Source organism: Plectropomus leopardus, chromosome 18 (assembly GCF_008729295.1).
Source record: "Plectropomus leopardus isolate mb chromosome 18, YSFRI_Pleo_2.0, whole genome shotgun sequence".
NCBI classification, from domain to species: Eukaryota; Metazoa; Chordata; class Actinopteri; order Perciformes; family Serranidae; genus Plectropomus; species Plectropomus leopardus.
In genome coordinates, this window is record NC_056480.1 from 12,740,363 (window position 1) to 12,760,580 (window position 20,218).

At 40.2% G+C, this 20,218-nt stretch overlaps 1 protein-coding gene across 1 annotated transcript; it reads left to right on the forward strand.

The window, feature by feature from the left end:
- The first annotated feature begins 5,336 nt into the window (after positions 1–5,336).
- Positions 5,337–19,783, forward strand: sema4ab (sema domain, immunoglobulin domain (Ig), transmembrane domain (TM) and short cytoplasmic domain, (semaphorin) 4Ab). The gene is given in 16 exon segments (XM_042507120.1): positions 5,337–5,549; positions 9,001–9,136; positions 9,138–9,255; positions 9,885–10,045; positions 10,936–10,995; positions 11,350–11,448; positions 11,618–11,711; positions 12,193–12,315; positions 12,975–13,102; positions 13,670–13,851; positions 14,538–14,682; positions 15,467–15,656; positions 15,944–16,059; positions 16,288–16,451; positions 17,270–17,364; positions 17,974–19,783. Coding segments are annotated over 15 exon segments (2,544 nt in total). The 5' UTR covers positions 5,337–5,549; positions 9,001–9,085; the 3' UTR covers positions 18,792–19,783.
- The last annotated feature ends 435 nt before the right edge of the window (positions 19,784–20,218 follow it).

A 20,218-nucleotide genomic window follows, 5' to 3' on the forward strand; every position in this document is an offset into this window, starting at 1 on the left:
GCTAAATGCTAAGATCAGCCTGCTAATATGGTCACAATGACAAAATTATTTTAGATGTTCAGCAAAAAATGTTTGTTCACTATCTTACCATTACATTCGAGTATTGAACAAATTTTGACTTGATGATGGCAATAATAAGAGGATCTCCAGTATTAACACTTCATCCTGTCTGGGAATGTACTAAATTTAGTTGCAAATCATCCAATAGTTGGTGAGATATTTTAGTCTGCATTGGCTAACATCATACTAATCTGGAACAATTAAGAAACATACAAAGGACATGACTCTAATATGTGCCTGATATGACTTGTCAAATGTAACTGGTAGAAACTGGTGCTTTTTATCTTCTCTTTAAGTTAGTATTGACTTTTTTGTAGTATAAGGCATTAATACAATGTTACATTTTACAGCGGTAAGACATAATCTGCACATTCATGTCAGCTTTATCACATAAAACCAGCAGTCTTTTGCATTATGTGGCATCTCACCTGTTTGCAAGATTAGAGCTGAAAGGAGTCCCCTGGACACTCCAGTCTGTAATGACAAGCAAAACCCTAAATAGTTAAAAAGCTTTTATCTGACACCTGTTCCACTGGTTTTTAGACAGTGTAAAATGCTGCTCATCTGATGATCTCAGTAAACGTAAGAATGATCCACTGATGCATTGTACTCCAAAACAGTCCATGTCTAGAGCATACTGAATCACCAGAATAGATGCTGAAACTGTACACATGTTGATATGTTACACATAAAATATACAAATGTTGCATGCCCATGGTTTGCACAAATGTACAAAGCCACCAAATATGTGACTCATTTGGTTTTCACTAAATGCCACATACAAAGAGACAAAACGGCAGCATTTGTGTCTATTTTAAACTAAAGCTTATTTTAGTATCTCCTTAAAAAGTACGTAATTATCTTACCAGCATTCATTCCTGCTGCCAAAGACAGCTGAACAATAACAACACAAAATCCACTGGGCTTCAGCATGGTTTCTCTGCAGAGCAGCTGAAGTAAGATCACTGTGAACTCAGCGGGCAGGAGCTTCAGGTCATATCTCACTACACATTTGGTTAGATAAAAATGAAAATGACAAAATAACAGTTATGACGGTACAGTTCATAAGTTAAACATTACAAAACTGCAGGCTGTGAACATTATAGTGTGACTGCTCCACTTAGGCTCTACACCTCTGTGTTAAATGTGTAGATTAGCATGCTTTTATCTGTTTTGACTGAATATGTAGTTTACAGAAACATATTCACACATCCAAAGGTTTTACATGCAGGTGTGCCAATGAATATCAAAATGACTGATCCAGCAGAGTGCTCCAACTTGCAAATTAGCTACACATGAAACTGTTTACTAGATTAATTCAACAGTCCAATGCAATTGAATATTCAATACATGATTTACTAGAAGGATGTTGAGATACTCACCTCAAAGCAGAGGTGGAGGACCTGAGTCGCAAATTTGAGGACTTGAGACTTGCTTGACCGATGATAAAAACTTTGACTAAAGTTTGACTCGGTATTCACGGCTTGAGACTTGATCTAGACTCGAGACGGATGACTCTAAAGGACTTGACTTTCTAGATACTTAGAAGTCATCTTGTGTTTTAAGCATGAATGGGTGATTTCATGTGAAATGCCTGCAAACCTGGCAACTTACTGGGATGCAGCGGACCTGCAACACCATGCATTGCATTCTTGATTAACTGAAGAACAAAAACCTGAATGACATCAGTTCTTAACAAATGTTCTCCGTGTTGAATTCTTTCTTCAGCAAGGCATGCAGGAAAAACAACATTTTCTTCACAAATACAGCATAAAATGGACTGAGTAATTGATATACAAATGCTTATTTGGGGGGTTAAGTATTCTTTTATTGAATGCGCACACACACACACACACACACACACACACACACACACACACACACACACATTTTGTTGCAGGTGTTGCACGAACTGAATTGCCTCCAAACGATTGTAGTCAGACAAAGTTTGGCCAGCGACCTTTACTTCACCACCTGTTGTCTTTCGGATTTCATCTTCAAGCTCATCCTCTGTCACTGCAGTGTTTTTCTTGTCTCATGCTCATTGCTCAGCATCGACCTGTGTGCCAGCAGCTTCATGTTTGACGCTGGGAGGCGTACAGCCTGTTACCACATGGCTCTTTCCAGGTCACTGCTAATCCTCTCCAATCTTCTTTTCTCCTCATTAGCCATCTTACCCACTCCTTTCTCCGCCGCGCTCACAATGAAACCTGCCTATGACTAATTCTGCAGTCTAATTTTACATGCCATAGTTTAAACCTAAATTTGGTACTGGAGTTACTGCTTTGTTCTAATCTGTAAGGGTTTGACATGAGACATTAAACACACATTTTGATGAACAGAGGAACTGGAAGCTGAAGCTGGGTGGAGAATAAATAGCAGTGGCTTTAAGAAGAGCCGAAAATGGACCGTCTAAGCGAGCAAAATCCTCAGTGTGCATAAAGTTGTTTGACCAATTCAACAGGAATAGCTGTTTTTTTTAAACGAAGGAGTCTGAGCAGATGAGGTAACCCGGTGGCGACTGTGAAGCCAAACATCCGAAGATTCTTCAATAAAATATTACAACGGATACCCAACAGGTACAGCTTAATAACTGGTTTTAACCCTTGCAACTTTCTTTACTTTTTTCCTATCAAAAAACACTCTCCTTTATGCACGATAGCATGGCATACTATTGTTTCAATGTCGTATTGCAGCTTTTTTTAGTAAGTAAAAAAAATTATCAAATGGAAATATTTTAGATGTGTTATTCAGCTGACATATCTTAGGATCTTGTGACTGTGGCTTTGTGTTAGTCTGGGAGTCAGAAGAATCTGCGAGCTTGTGCTTTTTTAGCTTTGGCCAATGCATCTGGCCCGCCTTCGCTTTGGACAGATTTTCAGCCACTTGAGATCTGACGGGCCAATCATAACCGTTCATCTAATTTGAGGAGAGTTTGAGACAATGACTGTAAAGAGATGCCATCCATTGAAACACTTTTGAGGATCAACAAGTCAATCAATCCTGTTTAAGATATTTTAGAGTGAGTAAAAACACCTTCAAATTCTAATAGCAAAAACAGCCGAACTCATTCACAAAAATAGTGATGCTACATTATCACGGCTCATTCTTGCACGCCGTAGTCTGTTTGCATGTTTTATGTTGCTAAGCATTAAATCACGTTCTGTTGCTCTGTCTTTTCAACTGTATCCAGTGACGTTTTCGTCTATAGTCAAGGAAATCCGAAATGAACTCAGAGGTACCAGACTAACTGGCATTTTGGATTTGGTCTGGTGATGTCAAGTTAGGTTTGTGTCCACTCAAAGTGAATAAGGACCATTGTTAAGTCTGTTGGGTTTATTTATTTATTTAGATCCCTATTAGCTACTACCAGGGTAGCACCTAGTAAACATTACATCATAAATTAAAACGAATAATTCAAAATCCAAGGCATAAAGGAATGAAAAACAACAAGAAATCAGGAAAACTACACATAAAACAGCAATCAACAAAGGAAAAACAACAGCACAAATTCATAACCAAGAAAATAATGACAATAATTGTGATGGAAAACAATGAAAAAACAGGAAAAACTGCAAAACAAAACAAAAATCAACAACAAGGAGAAGTCCTATATTTAGTATCACCACTCCGTAAAGACTGTGGACCTGCCAAAGACATATTACAGATATGTTACTTAAAGGTTTTGAAAGATTTAGAGGGACTTTTAGTCCTGCATATGGAGCAAGCTCCAAAAACACCTAAAATGGAATGGGATAACATCTTCCTGTCACAATGTGCTGAATAAAAGGAAGATGGATTGGACCCAAACGCTAACAAATCAGGCAGACAGGATGAGCTCAGTGATTCAGTCTGGGCATGTGGGTTTACTGGCAGGTACAGGGCAGGCAAAGGGCAAAACAACGCAATCCAAACAGGCAAACAAATCCAAAGGGCCCAGCAGGGGAACCAAAGATCAGGCAGAGGTTCAAAACAGCCAGGTGACACTTTACAGATTCCAGGCAGCAGCTAACAGAAGCTACAGTGAAAAGGCAAGACGCACATTGAAACTTTGATGGTCTGGAAGGTAAAGGAACCGAGCCGGACTGAGAGGTCACTGCAGGGTTAATGAGTAAAGTGGGAACAGGTGTGTAGATGGGCTGGGCAGTCAAGTGATGGAGAAAAGAAATCAGAGAGCACCAGTGAGTATTTCTGTGGTGCTGACTGTCTTTCGTGGTCTGTCTCTGTCCCCAAACTGAACTGTAATGTGCATGACTATAATGTGTGTGGTTGTGATGTGTGTGACTGTAATGTGTGTCGTTGTAACATGTGTGCTTGTAATGTGTGTGACTGTAATGTGTGTGGTTGTGATGTGTGTGACTGTAATGTGTGTGACTGTAACGTGTGTGACTGTAACATGTGTGACTGTAATGTGTGTGGTTGTAATGTGTCTGACTGTAACGTGTGTGACTGTAATGTGTGTGGTTGTAACGTGTGTGACTGTAATGTGTGTGGTTGTAACGTGTGTGTGACTGTAATGTGTGTGGTTGTAACATGTGTGCTTGTAACGTGTGTGACTGTAATGTGTGTGGTTGTAACATGTGTGCTTGTAACGTGTGTGACTGTAATGTGTGTGGTTGTAACATGTGTGCTTGTAACGTGTGTGACTGTAATGTGTGTGGTTGTGATGTGTGTGACTGTAATGTGTGTGGTTGTAATGTGTCTGACTGTAATGTGTGTGGTTGTAATGTGTGTGGTTGTAACGTGTGTGACTGTAATGTGTGTGGTTGTAATGTGTGTGACTGTAACGTGCGTGACTGTAACGTGTGTGGTTATAATGTTTGTGATTGTCAGGTGTGTGACTGTAATGTGCGTGACTGTAACATGCGTGACTGTAACGCGTGTGGTTGTAATGTGTGTGATTGTTGCGTGTGGTTGTAATGTGTGTAACTGTAACGCGTGTGGTTGTTGTGTGTGTGATTGTCAGGTGTGTAACTGTAACGCGTGTGGTTGTTGTATGTATGATTGTCAGTTGTGTGACTGTAACGTGTGTGGTGGTTGTGTGTGTGATTGTCAGGTGTGTGACTGTAACGTGTGTGGTGGTTGTGTGTGCGATTGTCAGGTGTGTGACTGTAACGCGTGTGGTTGTAAATGTGTGTGATTGTTGTGTGTGGTTGTAACGTGTCTGACTGTAACGTGTGTGGTGGTTGTGCGTGTGATTGTCAGGTGTGTGACTGTAACGTGTGTGGTTGTAATGTGTGTTGGTGCCCTGTAGGTGGAGGCTGGAGCCTGCTGGAGCCTCAGATGGGAGGAGGCTCATGGCTCTGAGGCTTTGTTGTTATAGTAAAGGCTCAACCGCGGTCAGCGTTTTCCTCACCGGGTCACGTTTCTTCTGTTCAGTTTTCACCGGTGCAGAAACGGACAGTCACGAAACTGTGGATTTTTCGCTTTGAGCATTGAGAGGAGAGCAGAAAGGAAACTACGCGGTGAAGGAAACCACCCACAGAGATGTAAGATCACTTTAACTATCTGTTGGATGAGTGCTGTTTGTCTCTGAGGTTTACAAAAAATGACGGCTCGTTGTAGCTTGTTGCACAGAGGAGAAATACGAGCCCCAGCTGTGAGTTTCAGCACGTAAAACACCACAGCTCGTCGCTTTAACACTGGACGCTAACGTGTTGGTTGTAAAAATGTTAGCAGCAGGATCTGACTGCAGCTGAACTTCGGATACCACGTGTTTAGTTTACAGATAATTGTTAACTGTGTCTGTGTTTCAGCCCAGAGGAGATTGCTATCTTTGCTAATGTTTGCTACGCAGTTATCTTTTTGTAGTGTGCCCACAGTGCTGCAACATATAAATGACATGCAGCCAAACAAAGACAACAAAGCTGAAGCTAATTTAGCCATGTTTGTTGCTGATGTTTTACTAAAAGGTGTTTGGATTATTCCTTTTCAATGTCGGTATGGTATCTGTAAAAAGCGATGTTTGGCAGAACATAAGCATACATGTGTTTGTTTATAAATAACCATAAGAAGAGGGATGTACCAGTAGTAAATAGGTAAACACGCCAGGGAGTCTTTCATTCAATTAAAACATATATAAGTCATGAAATACTGTTAAATTCTCATTTCTGAGGAGGTCTGAATTGCCACAAACAACATCTTATCCATCTTTTAATTTATTTTTGTCAAAATGAGTTTAGAGCTGCAGATTAGTTGATTAATCGATTAGTCAGAATTAGCAGCTGTTCTGATAACCATGTAGTTGTTGTAGTCTTTTAGGCAAAAAAAAGCCAAAAACAATTGCTGGTTCCATGCCTTTTGGGGAACTTTTTATTCATTCAACACATATCACAAATGCAGTACATGCAGAACACACAATGTAAAAGAGCTGTTCAATGAAAATGACGAACATTTATTTCAGACATATAAAAACAAAATAAACAAACTAAACATTAAACTAGTTCCAACAAATAAGCAGAATAAGGTAAGTGTTTACAAAAATGTTCACATACTTGTCTTACTCTGAAACTTTTCATGTACATATTCAACAGTGATAATTTTGTCTCTGATGGTGGTGTAACTTTCCAAAACTATATTTGGATCATAATCCATACTTTACCACCCAGTCTAATGAAAAGAACACAAGAAATTAATTAAATAATTTAATGCTTCCTTTGTCCTAGATGACAAACTAAAATAGCTTTGAGTTTTTGGACGTACCATTTGAAGATGTCACCTTGGGCTCTCCGAAATTACGCAGAACATGTTTAAGTATTTTCTGACATTTTATTGACAAAATCAATTAATGGAGAAAATAATGGGCAGATAAATCAATGATGAATAATAACTCTTAGTTGCAGCCTTAAATAAGTTAAGCTCACATCTGCATGAAAGTCCACAACATACTCTAAAAACCATATTTCTACATAAAACTTACCTCCTCATGGGACTATATTTATACTTACCTTTATACTTACATGTGTTTGAATAAGAAGAGAATGATTTGTCCTATAATCCGTCTTAAATTGGTTTAAAGATCACCTTTGAAAAGGTCTTAAAAAGCAAAAGATTTAATCAATATTGAATCTTTCCTTCACTTAAACACAAATGATCATGATAGCTTTTACATGGGAATTTTTAAATTTTTTATCAGAAATGGTGCAACTTGTTGCAATAACAGACTTTCTAAATCAATAAATGACCCTTTTGAAGTTGCAAATAAGTACCGGGGTGGCTCAGGAGGTAGAGCAGTTTACCAACTGAAAGGTGGGTGATTTGATCCCTGTCCCCTGCAGTCTGCATGTCGAAATGTCCTTGGACTGTCGGTGTGTGAGTGCATGTGAATGTTAATTTGATGAGCAGGTGGCACCTTGTTTGGCCGCCTCGGCCACCGATGTGTGTATGTGTGTTTGAATGGTGCTTGTGTTGTAAATCGCTTTGAGTGGTCGCTACCAGGACTAGAAAAGCACTATGTAAATGCAGCCCAATTACCATTTTGGACACTTGTCCTCACAACTTTTTACAACCCACAGAATTCTGATAGACAGCTGATGGCTTTAGTTAACATAACACATAGTCTAAAATGACAGCTTGTAAAGGACTGTGTGAAGAAACATGCTTAAGATTTTAAAATTCTGTGTAGAGTACAAATAGAACCGATACATGAAGCAACTTAGAGCTCTCCACACACAGACATACAGCAAGTTTTATACAGCATCCTGATACCCAAAGGGTTAATGCACCGCCAGCCTCGAATCACGTCTGTCTGTTACTGATTTGCGTGGACATTTCGGACAGAGTCCTCTTCAGCATGCTTAATGTCAGACAGAACACACGTGGACGACAGCGGTATATAAGCATCAAATTGGATAAAGATAACAAGATGCACCCCGGAGCGATACGCAGCAGTAGGATCAGGGAAAAAAAGCAGCCCAAAAAAAAAAAAAAAAATGAGGTAAACAGAATCTTCTGGGCTCTCTTTCCTAACCCCCCATGTTCAGGCATGTTATGTTCTGTAAGGAGCAGCTGGAGATTTGATGTGTTTGTTATGAAAAGTGCACTCATGCTTTCAGATCATTGGCTTTAATGCTTCATGTTTGCTTATTTTTATCAACGTAAATGACATCTCAGAATTTAAGCAGCATAAAATTACATGTGGGTGTGCAAATGTGTTTACTTTAATCACCACTGAGTAATTGGTAGCGGTGGAGGGAAAATCGATACATTATACTATTGTGATGTTTTTGGTGGCAATATTGTATCGAAACACCCTTTTTTTTTTTTTTTTTACCTTTAAGTTTCCTTTATTGTTTTTTAATGATTGTTTGCCTTTATGATCTATGGATGCTTTGCTGCTTGTTTTTAACTGTGTCTTGTAAGGTGTTCATCAGTGCTTTGAAAGGAGCCTATAAATAAAATGTATTATTATTATTATTATCATTATTATTATGAAAAGAACACCAAGTATTTATGTTACATTATAAAATTGTTTAATGTTGCAAATAGACATGAAACTTTTTGTTACTCATTAGAACAATAAAATCAGTTGTTTTTTGATCCACTAGATACATGTTGCTGCAATAAAAATGATTTAAAACTCTGTCTTACTAGATAAAAACAAATGTTTTTTTCTTAATTTGCAGCTGAAAAAAAAGTTTTCAAGCCTAATATATCGCACATTATGTAACCCCAATACTCAGTATGTTGCAAAAAAACCATTTGAAATTGCAATATTGTATTGTAACCTAAGTATCGCAATAGTATCGTACTGGGAGGCCACTGTTATTTCCTTCCCTTGTAACTGATGCGGTTATGATGGAAATGTACGATGGGGAATGCTCAATGCTGTCATAAAAAAAACATCCCATCTGAAATGAATCTTTGAAATTTAAGGAATTCTTGCTAAATGAAGTCGATGGTGGAGCACAGAAGACAACATGTTTGTCTGTCTTTTCTCAGATCCAGTGATGGTCTGCTGTAGAAACCAGAGTTTGTGGCTTCAGCTACGATCTCCACCCTTTCTAACAAGTCCTGGACACTCTGGATGAACATCGGACCCAGTGCTCGACCTCTGACCTTAAATGTAATTAAGGTCAGACTCCCTCATTCCTGCTGTGATGGAGAATCCCAGCCTGCTGTCCGTCATCGTGGCCTTGCTGGGTTTTCTGAGCCCGTGTCTGTCCAGACTGACCCCCAGAGTCTCCTTCCCCATGGGTGAGTTTGTGTTGTTTTTTTGTTTGAAACCTGTGAGAATTTTGTTTGATTTATTAAAAAAACATGGGAAGAAAGCAATGAGCAGCTTGAAAACAAATGTTAGACACAAGAAAATTACCCCTAAAGAAAAACAAGCATGAAAAAAGAAAGAAAAGAAAACGACAAACAAAAAACTCCCAAGAAAATGACCTAAAAACTGTGTCTTTCTGTCTTTTTCTTTCTTTGTCTTTTTTTTCTGTAATATAATTTAAAACATAAAATTTAAATATAGTTTTCTGGACACTTTTCTCTATTTTTTGGATAATTTTCTAATAATCCTAATTTGTGGGTAATTTCCTTGTCGCATTTACTAATTTCTTGGAATTTGTGGGACATTTCTTTCCAAGTTGGTCATGTTGTTTTCCCCCTGTGTTTTAAAAAGAAATCAAACTAACCTGCTCATGTTTCAAAGGGTCTAATAGCTTGTGAAAGGTGATCAAATGCAGCACAAGAAAACCAGTGTCGACGTATTCAGGGATTTTTGACATCTGGGCAATGAATGCTCTATGGTGGTAATGGTGCTTTTAATTGTCTTTGGTAACTGAATGAAAAAAAACCTTATCCCTGTGTTAATTGCTGTGAAACAACAGGTAGTCCTGGGAGACATCTCACACGCTTCAGTAGCCATGATGTCAGCAACACCACAACGCTGCTGCTCAGTGAGGACGGAGACATGCTGTATGTTGGGGCCCGGGATGCTGTGTTAGCGCTGGATGTTAGCCACAAGGACGGCATCATAATGAGGAGTAAGGTAGGGAAGCGACCACTTAAAAATACTATTTGTTTTAACCTAAAAAGAGTTAGTGGTTGCAAATCATCTCATGTCAAAATCATGTCAGAGAGGAGATGAGTTTTGTTTTGAAACAAAAGTTTGAACTGGGTCGTGTTGGTTTAAAAAAAAAGCTGACCTTTCAGAATGATACAGACCACTTAAAGTTTTAAGTTGAATGAATTTAAGAGGATAAGTTGAATCACTACAAAATTGCCTCAGAGAGACCATATCTCTGCAATGTTTTGGTCCCCAAATGAAGCTGCAGAGTGAGCGCTCCTCACTTTCACAAATTTACAGCTCATAGCAACTTGATTGGATATGGTGTCTGTTTTTTGTTTGATATCTAGTGACGGCAAAAAATGTTGCACATTTTCATTCTGCTGTTGTGTAGTTAGCACGCATTAGCTCGGACAACAAACTTGGTTTGTGGACAATATTTCGTGATCGTCGCTGTCACGCTGAACTTCCTGTTGAAATTTCTGCGGAAATTCCTTCCTCAAACTTTAAAACAAAAAAATAGGAACATATAGTTGACTATTCAAATCTGGTTTGTCTGACACAATTTTGTAGAGCTCTAGAGATTTTTTGGAAATGACTCATCTGCCTGTATGAGATTCTTCAAAAGATGTAAATGGAGAAAAGAACAGAACTGCATAGATAAAGTGGGTGGCACCCTTTTCAGTATTAAACATATAGATGGAAGAAATCAAGACCTGCTACATTTAGCTGCTATGTCCTTCTGAATTGATTTCCTCTCGCCTGCACATAAACCACAGCTTTGTAATGGAAAATGCAAAGTTTTTAATGCGTCCTGGGAGTTTCATTGTTCAGCTGAAGTTTGTGGTTCAGTTGCTTTTCTCTTCTTTCAGCTGGACTGGAGCCCTTCAGAGAAAGACCTTGAACAATGCTCCATGAAAGGCAAAAAAATGGTAAGTAGTTGGTTTGATGTACAAATACTGCAAACTGATTCAAGTTCAAACTTCAAAACATCTCCTTTTGACTTAATGTACCAACCAAACAAGACCAGGCTGTCATTAACATACAGCTAATGCTTCTTTTAACAACCAGAAGCACCACAATGACTATTTGTTTAACGAGCAACGTTTATGAGTGTCTCATAATCTTTTATTTAGTGGGTGAAGCTTACTTTGACGAGATCTTAATGTTCTGTAAAATTCAAAAGCCCTGCTTTAGGCACACACTCTGCTTGCTGTACTTCTTGGTTTTACTGAAACGTCTAACTTAATGGCCTCTGTGTGTATTTTTTTTAAAATTTTTTTTAGGCTGACTGTCCCAATTTCATTCGTGTACTGCAGTTCTTGAACACCACCCACATCTATACCTGTGGAACATTTGCCTTCAGTCCACGCTGCATGTACATTGTAAGTTTGCTTGTCCAGAGGTTTAAAGTTATTGATTTGTTTAACATTGTGACAGTATGATAAGGCTCACTGTTTAAGGACTTTAGCATACATCTGATGTGATCTGGTTGCTCCATACATTTTAATTTAGTAAGATATCAGCTCCGCTGTTTCCTCTTTTTCTTTCCAGAATTCAGAGACGTTATCGATGAGCCTCAAGACTGATGAAGGAAGAGGTCGCTGCCCCTATGACCCCTACCAACGCAACACTGCTATCATCGTAGGTAGGTAAGGCTGCAACGCCACAGCTGATGTGAAAATGTTAGCTCAGGCAAGCTGAAAGAAAAATGTGGCTGCTTCTCAGTGTATGTGGAGAGATTTACTGTAATTCCAAACATGCAGGGAAAATTGATGATAGAAGCAGATCGAGTACTTGTCACCAGTGGTGGAACTTTTCCTTTCCAGCAGATAATGAGAAAACAAATGTCTTTTTTTTCATACAGAAAAACAAACAAAATTGTCCCTAGTTTTTTTGTTTTTTGGGTTTTCCAGAAAGAATTGAATAATTGAATGAATGGATGATACACGGACCGCCGGGGCCCATCATGGACCGGCTGTTTTTTTTAATATGCTGTATTTGTTATATTCTATGATTTCCTGCCAGCAAACTAATAGTAGTTTGTTTTAACGGTACATGGCTTAATATATTTTGTGATATTCACCGATGCTCCTCAGTATTGTTTCAAGTGTTCCTCTGTTTCTCAGATGGAGAGCTGTACACGGGCACGGTGGCAGACTACAGGGGGAACCGGCCCGTCATCTCCCGGCACCTCAGCGAGGGCAGGCGTGTTGACCTGAAGTTAGATGATACGTTAGGATGGCTGGAGGGTGAGTTTGATGTCTGTTAGAGTGAAACATATGGTAGTAATAGCAGTTGTGAATACAATTATATTAATGAATAAACATGTTGCACCATTCAGATTTTTGTATTCACTCAAATTTTAAAATTTTTTTTTTACTCTTCGTCAGTTGTTTTGTCAGTTCCTGAGCACTTGACAATGTGAGAGTTCACCAGCTAGCTTGACATTATCCAAAAGGCACAGTTTAACAGGATCACACTGCAGATAGCATGTGAGGGCCGTGAGCTGCCAACAGTGAAAACACAAACAACATGTGTTGGCCGCGGTTAGAAAGACGAGAACAAACCCAGCTGGTGTCCCTCAATGGCCTTGTAATGGAATATACACTGAGGTAACTGAATTCAGGAAGTAGTATCAAAATATAATTTGATCATTTTTGCCGTCGTGTTTAATGTCCACCACTGAGCTCACATATGACACACCCATTGTTTGTTTTGGTTGTTGTGGTAACTTTGAAATGTCTCTGACATCACTGAAAAGATTGTTCCACATCAACAGGGGATTTTTATGCATGGCCTCAAAGGGTTCAAGTCACAAGAAGTTGTTTTATTATATCAAAAGCCCTACATTTGCATATTCTGACAAATTTAGATTGTATGCATACTTCATGCCACCTGTTTCCTCTAGATCCAACCTTCATCAGCTCCAGTTTCATTCCCGATGAGGAGAAAATCTACTTCTTCTTCAGCGAAGTGGGCCGAGAGTACGACTTCATCGACAAATTCATTGTTTCTCGTGTTTCTCAGATCTGCATGGTAAGGGTTAAACGGTGTGCCGCATGCAAGATCTCACACAACCACACTTGTGCTTCAGCGGCACATACGAGCAGTTTAAAGGGACAGTTACGTTTTTTTTAAGTGGAGTTGTATAAGGAACATAGAGAGTAGATGTCTGTCGGCGTGCCCCCAGTTTGGAGCACCAGATTTAAGTCCGACATGGAGCAGTGTCCTGCTGTGCAGAGGTCAGCAACAAAATCCATTCAAGCCACCTAAAAAAGTCCCACCCAAAATAATCAATATCACTTAACATGTACACCATATTACGAGTATTTTCACTTCTTTACCTTAAAGTGGGACAGTGATTTTCAACAGGAATATGAAGCTGTTATATAGGTGAGACTTCTTTTTGGTGGCTAACCGCCAACCACAGCAGTAAACTGCTTAGCTACCGTGTTGTTGATGTAGGTAATACACCGACGTTTGGTAAGTACCCAGTACAACCTCACTTCAAGACATATGAACTATCACTTTATGTCACCAATTTTATTGTTATTTTTGTTATTAGAACTTCGTTTTTTGTCTGATGCCTTCTTCTCCTCTCAGAGTGATGTTGGAGGTCAGCGGACTCTGCAGCGACGCTGGACCACGTTTGCCAAAGCTCAGCTGCTGTGTCAGGCTGACAACGAGCTGCCCTACAATGTGATCCAGGACATAGACACCCTCCCACCAGCAGAGGGAGCTCCTGCAGATGACACGCTCTTTTATGGCATCTTCACCTCCCAGTGGTCAGTTAACCAAAGGGACATGATCCATAACAGTGCCTAATCTACATTTCCTAATTTCTCCATAATACCTCCATGACATTCTCCAGAGCTATAGGTGGCCTGTTTTCCCACAGCGTTGTGTTTGTGCCTCTCACAAGGTTTTTCTTTACTCTTTTAAAAAGGGCTTTTCGGCTTGATTTCATTGCAAAAGTGCAAGAAAATTACCTGAAGATTAGTAAAAAATAAAAAAAGGAAGAAAAAAAATTAAAACAACAACAACTAGGAAATGACTTGGAAAAAGTGCTTAAAAATTATCATTTTGTAACATAATTTTAAATATGCAATTATATTTACCTCCTAACTTTTTTAAAATCATTTTCTAGTAATTTCGTGCTATTTGTGAAACATTTCTTACCAAGATGCTCATTGGTTTTTATTCCATGTCTTTGAAAGCAATTGCACCAATATGCTTTGAGGTCAAATGTTTAAATACTTGTGAAAGGTGTCTGAAAGCAATACAAGAAAAGTGATGTTACTGATCGTTTTTAATTACAAAGCACAGCACATTGGAGCAGGTGGTGCTTCAACTCTCTGTCTTCATTCTTATTTATCTCCACATGTACTGCTGTATTGTGTGCATCATGTGGATTTTGTCTGTAGCTCTCATTCAGCATCTTTCATGTTTTTGTTTTTCCTCCATAAACTAGGTCTGTCAACTCTGGACGGTCAGTCGTGTGCTCATTCCGCCTGGCTGACATCAAATCAGTTTTCTCTGGTAACTACAAAGTTCTGAACCGGGACACGTTACAGTGGAGCACATGGGTTCAAGAGAAGGTCGCAAATCCAGGAGAGGTAAATGGCCGGTTATAATTGGCATGACAATGGAACAGCAAGATGAAACTTTATCCTGAGGGGCATTGTTGTGCAGCAATTACAGTACATAGTTGGAAAAGTGCAAATATATAAAGTTTATATCAAAGCTCAGCTCTGTCCGCTTGTGAAGGGAAAGAAATATGAACAGGAATTTAATCAGTGGTAAATAGTGGTTAACCCTTTGATACCTGGGCAAATTTGCTTGATTTCTTTTAAAAACGTGAGGGCAATTAGCAACGTAAAAGAAAAGACCCAAAAATTAGCAAGAAATTAATAAAAAGTACAACAAGATTACCTGAAACTTAGCAAAAACATTGAAAATAAAATAAAAAATGTAAAAGCTAAAAAAAACAAAACAAAAACAAACAAGGAAATTACCTCCAAAACAGCTTAATGATAATAATAATAATAATGATTTTGAAAATAATTTTATATTATTATAATTATAAATATAGCTCTCTTGACATTTTTTTTTCCCAAAATTGTCTGAATCAGCTAATATCTTGCAGTATGTGGGACATTTTTTGCCAACTTCTTCTCTGCCTTTTTTCCCATGTTTTTGAAAGAAATCAAACCAATTTTGCTCAGAGTTCAGAATATTAAATACTTGTAAATGTTTGAACGCAGCACATGAAAAGCGATGTTGATCCAGGTTTCGAAGGGTTAAGCGGTTCACCTTTCCTCCATGTATCTTTTAATGTAATTAAATTGTAAACAGTGCGTTCAATTTTTATTAACGTCAAAATGCCTTTGTGCATTGTAGTGTGGTCTGCACAACGCATCTGACAACGCTCTGCGCTTTGTCAAAGAAAACTTTCTGGCGGACGACAGCGTGCGACCTGTGGGACGGAGTCTGACGATGGTGTCTGCTGAGCACAGCTACAGCCATCTGACCGTGCAGAGGGTCCAGGCTGCCAACAACAGAGACTACACTGTGCTGTTTCTACTGACAGGTAGGTCAGGAAGAATCAAATGTGCTATCTGGACTGTGCTTTCTGGCCTTTCTTCCTTCTGTCTCTCTGGCTGAACTGGTAGGTGTTTATATCCCAGTGTCCACTCTTCAGCTTTGTTGCAGGAGATTTAAACGTTTCAGTGCGTTTTTATTGTTTATCTGAGAAATCTGGCACGTCAGACAACTTATTGTCACAACGCTGCAACTGCTAACTCCACAAGGGCTGTAATTGTATCAAATCTGACCATTGCATAAACCTCTAGCGTTTTCTCCGTAACTGCGTTTCAGAATCTGGTTACCTGCATAAAGCAGTGCTGCTGCAGAGCGGAGCACACATCATAGAGGAGGTCCAGGTGTTTGAACAGCCTCAGCCTGTCAAAAGCCTGAAGCTCTCCGAAACAAAGGTACACACTGAGAGCAACATTTACATTATTCCCCTTAAACTCTATCTTTAAGCTAAATATAGCAAGTATATAGCAAGTTAAGTAAGCTGACTAACATTAATATATTGAGTTGTAAATAAGACATCATCATCTCAGTTTTTGTAGCATGGACGAATGTGATCAGTCTTCACAAACATGTTCATGTGAAATCATCTGAGAGTACTGCGCTAATTGTTTGTCCTGCTGCAGGGTGTGATATACGTTGGCACATCAGAGGGTGTGGTGAGGGTCCCAACAGCCAACTGCTCCTTCTACTGGACCTGTCCTCAGTGTGTTCTGGCCCGAGACCCCTTCTGTGGTTGGGACCCTGCCAGCAGGGCCTGTGTGGAGGCCTCCAACACCCACAGCAGCCTGTGAGTACCACAAGATTGTTATTGACATTATTAAGTTGAAAATGTGGCATATATGTTGCGCAGAAACAATACAAGTCATTTGAGGAACAGGGCGTAGTTTATGACCTATACTGCAGCCAGCCACCAGGGGGCGATCGAGATGTTTTCGGTTTACATTTTCGGAGCTGTTATGCTGTCCATGTTTCTTATACAGTCTGTGGTTGTTGCTACTATATAGGTGAAGTTGTCTGATTTTAAATAAAGACCTACAGTAGTTGAAACATTGGCTCTTTTTAGGATTTAGCCACTACAATAAAGGCTTTTCAATATTTACTTCCTTGTTGATATATTTCTTCTTGGATTTTGAAGTACCTTTGTTGCCATCTTGTTTATTCTGGGTATTTTTCCTCCAGTTTTCCATGAACACTGGACCAGTTTACATGCCTATGAGCTGGCAATGGCTGTAGCAAGATGCATTATGTTTTCGCGTTGTTTGTCCTCAGCGCTCTCATGAAGCGATGTCTCAAGAAAGCTTGGAGGCTATTTCTTCCAATTTGCAATAAACATGCACTTGGGCTCAAGAATGAACTGATTGGATTTTGGTGGTTGAAATTCAAGGTCACTGTGACCCACAACACATGTCTCCCCTGAGCTGAGACTCCTAGTTGAGACTCTTTAGGCTGAATTAAGAGCTGTTTGAGAGACAGGTTTCTGCAAAGGGAACGAAACAATAATGCCAGTTAACTGTAACAACAGGAAATGGAAGTTCCCTGTGATGGTTACCTTTCAGGTTACCAGTTGTTTCAGCCTTTTTGTTGACTGTAGTTGTCCCTCCTCAGACGCCAGGACATAGACAGAGGGAACGTTGAAGAAGCATGCAACAGTGTTTCAGTCACACATACAGCCAGATTTGGTCCAAACAAACTGCCTCCGGGTAAGTGTCACTCACTCATTGCAGCTGCTTTGCTTTGCTTTGCTTTGCCTACACTAATCACACACTCCATATAAGAAACATTGACATGTTCTTCAGAGTATCATGTATTGTCCAGTGTGGCACTTAAGCTTGTGATATGCTTGTTTTTGCCAATCACAGCAGCTTACTTATGTACTTTGTGTCTTTCTGGAAGAGGATCCATTAAAATGTAGTTTTATGAAATTGTGGAATTATGAAATAAAAAAAAAACACCAGGCAAGTTTGGTTAGAAAATGGGTCCCTGAAAAGTCATGGAAAAGTTTTGAATTGTTGTCCATGAAAATGTGTGGGAACCTTGTACATATTTGTGTTACAGGTTTCGCGCTTTGCATAGATTATGTAATCAGCATGAAAATAAAATCAGTGTGCTTGAAGCCTTTTCGCTTTAATGATGCCTTTTAGACATGCTCATGTAACATGCACATTTATGCATTTACTTCCCGGCGAGCAGATTCTCTAGCAGGTTGAGATTGCTTTAGGCAGCTTTCTTGATATTTGATGATGTTGTGTAGTTCTTGGTGTATTGGGGTTTTTGGTGAGTAATCTGTATATCAGCCTCATGTCCTGCAGGTGAGCTGCTGTCAGTGTCTCTGAATGAAGTGGTGCGGCTGCAGTGTCCCGCTGCGTCGCAGCTCTCCAAGCAGCTGTGGGAACGTCCCAACAGCCGGCTGTCCTCGGACCTGTACCTACACCTGGAGGACGGGAGTCTGAGCTTTGTGGCCACCCCCGCCACACTGGGCCACTACATCTGCCTGTCCACAGAGAACGGCTACCAACAGACTATGGCCATCTATCATGTTAAACAGAAGAGCAGCCCTGTGGCTCAAACTCCAATCAGCTACACTGGGCCTCAGACACACCCCATACCCACCACAAGGGCTGTGGCCAGACCAGGGCCCGGACTTCAGACCTCCGTGGGGACTAAAAGAACAGAACCAAAACAAAGAGAGACTGAGCCGACGCTGTCCAGCAGGGACACTCAGGCCACCACCAGGCAGCGGGGCAGAAATGTGACCCAGTGGACGGAGGAATCCGGGCAGAAAGAGGCAAAGTTTCTGGACGGGGAGGCCCTGCTGTCGGCCAGAGGCCCCTGCTACCTGAAGGAGCTGGTGGTTGTGTCAGTTCTGCTGGTGCTCTGTCTCAGTCTGCTCATCACCACGCTTCTCTATGTCATCAGACAGCGCTGCCGCAGCCGAACGGCACCGCAGGCAGGAACTCCAAGCAGAGACTCTGACAGGAGGACCCCTGTGGAGCAGGAGGCCCTGAGGGGGAACCAGTTTCTTAGCAAACGCAATGGCCAAGTCCCACACAGCGGACAGGCCAGTGGGTTAGTTTGTAATGGAGCACTCACAGGCTCGAATGGCCATTTGCCTAACACCCCCATCTGAACATTTAAACTGTGTGAGATGACATCAGTGGTAAAGGGAGGTCATCCCAGGTACCAGAATCACCATGGCAACTGTTAGTCAGCAAAGTGGGAGGTTCTGTTTGCACAGCCAGTGATACTGCACAAACTATGGACTCTGCTCCTGATGTGTAACATTTGGTTCTAAAAAGAACAAAGACAATATTCCTGTGGTACTTAAATGGAGTCACACGACTGTTAAGATGGGACTTTTTTTGTTGACACTGACACTGTTCCATTGTGAATGTTCTGTGTTTTCACTTTGTAGACGGTGACATTTGAGACGGAGAGGTACAAGTTGATCCAGCACAGCTGGATTTTTAAATATTTTTATAGACTAGTCAATGTTTGTTACAAAGCCAGTGACTGCCACAGATCTCTTTTGGGGAATAATTGCATTGTAGAGAGTTTATTCAAAACACACATGACCAAATGTTGTCTCTCGTTTGTAAGAGAGAATGTGGGCACGTGCTGATTTTACATACAGGCAGATCAGACATGCATGTATATGCAACTCTGCCAATTTGCTCTGCCAAACACATTTTGGATGAAACATGGTTGCGTCCTGGTTTGGAAAAGGCCACAGAGGTCAGGCCAGTAGGCTTGTTTATCTTTTGTTTGCGAGATAGTGTTACACACATAATGTGAACGTGCCTTGGCGTCAGTTTAGGTGATGCTTTGATGGAGCTGTTGGTTCATTTTCACTCATCTCCTGTGCTTCAAACACTTGAAATTCAAAGTCTGACTAAAACATAAACTTGCACTAAGTCTCCAAAGTGCAAATACATTGGTTTCCAGCAGTACCCAGCTGACTATTTAAAGGCACAGTTCAAAAAATGAAAAAATACAAAAAAAAATAAAAATTCCATATTTTTCCTCTTACCCGTCGTACAGTTTGTCATATTGGATTGTTTTGGTGTGAGTTGCAGGATGTTGATATCAGCCATAGAGGCGTCTGCCTTCTCTCCAATATAATACAGCTACATGGCACTCAGCTTGTGGTGCTCAATGTGCCAAAAAATATATTTGAAAAACTCATCAGCAATGTCTCTCTTCAGAAATCATGACCCGGATAATCAAGATAATTCACAGGCCTTGTTGTGAGCAGCTTCATGTAGCAACTTTCAGCACTTTGAGCACCATCAGTTGAGTGACATCAAGTTCCATTATGTTTGAGAGAAGGCAAAAATCTCAACACTCAGCTGCTCGCAACAAATTCAGACTGGTTGATGGCACTACAGGTAAGAGGAAAAATGTGTATTTTTGATTTCGGGGTGATTTGCCCCTTTTAAAAGACAAAACCCAGGCATATTTGCATTAAGGAAGCTGATGTTACAACAGAGCCTGACCTCTCACTGCACTGTCAGCCCACCACGTACACACAAACCAGGGGGCGTCGTCTTGTATCAC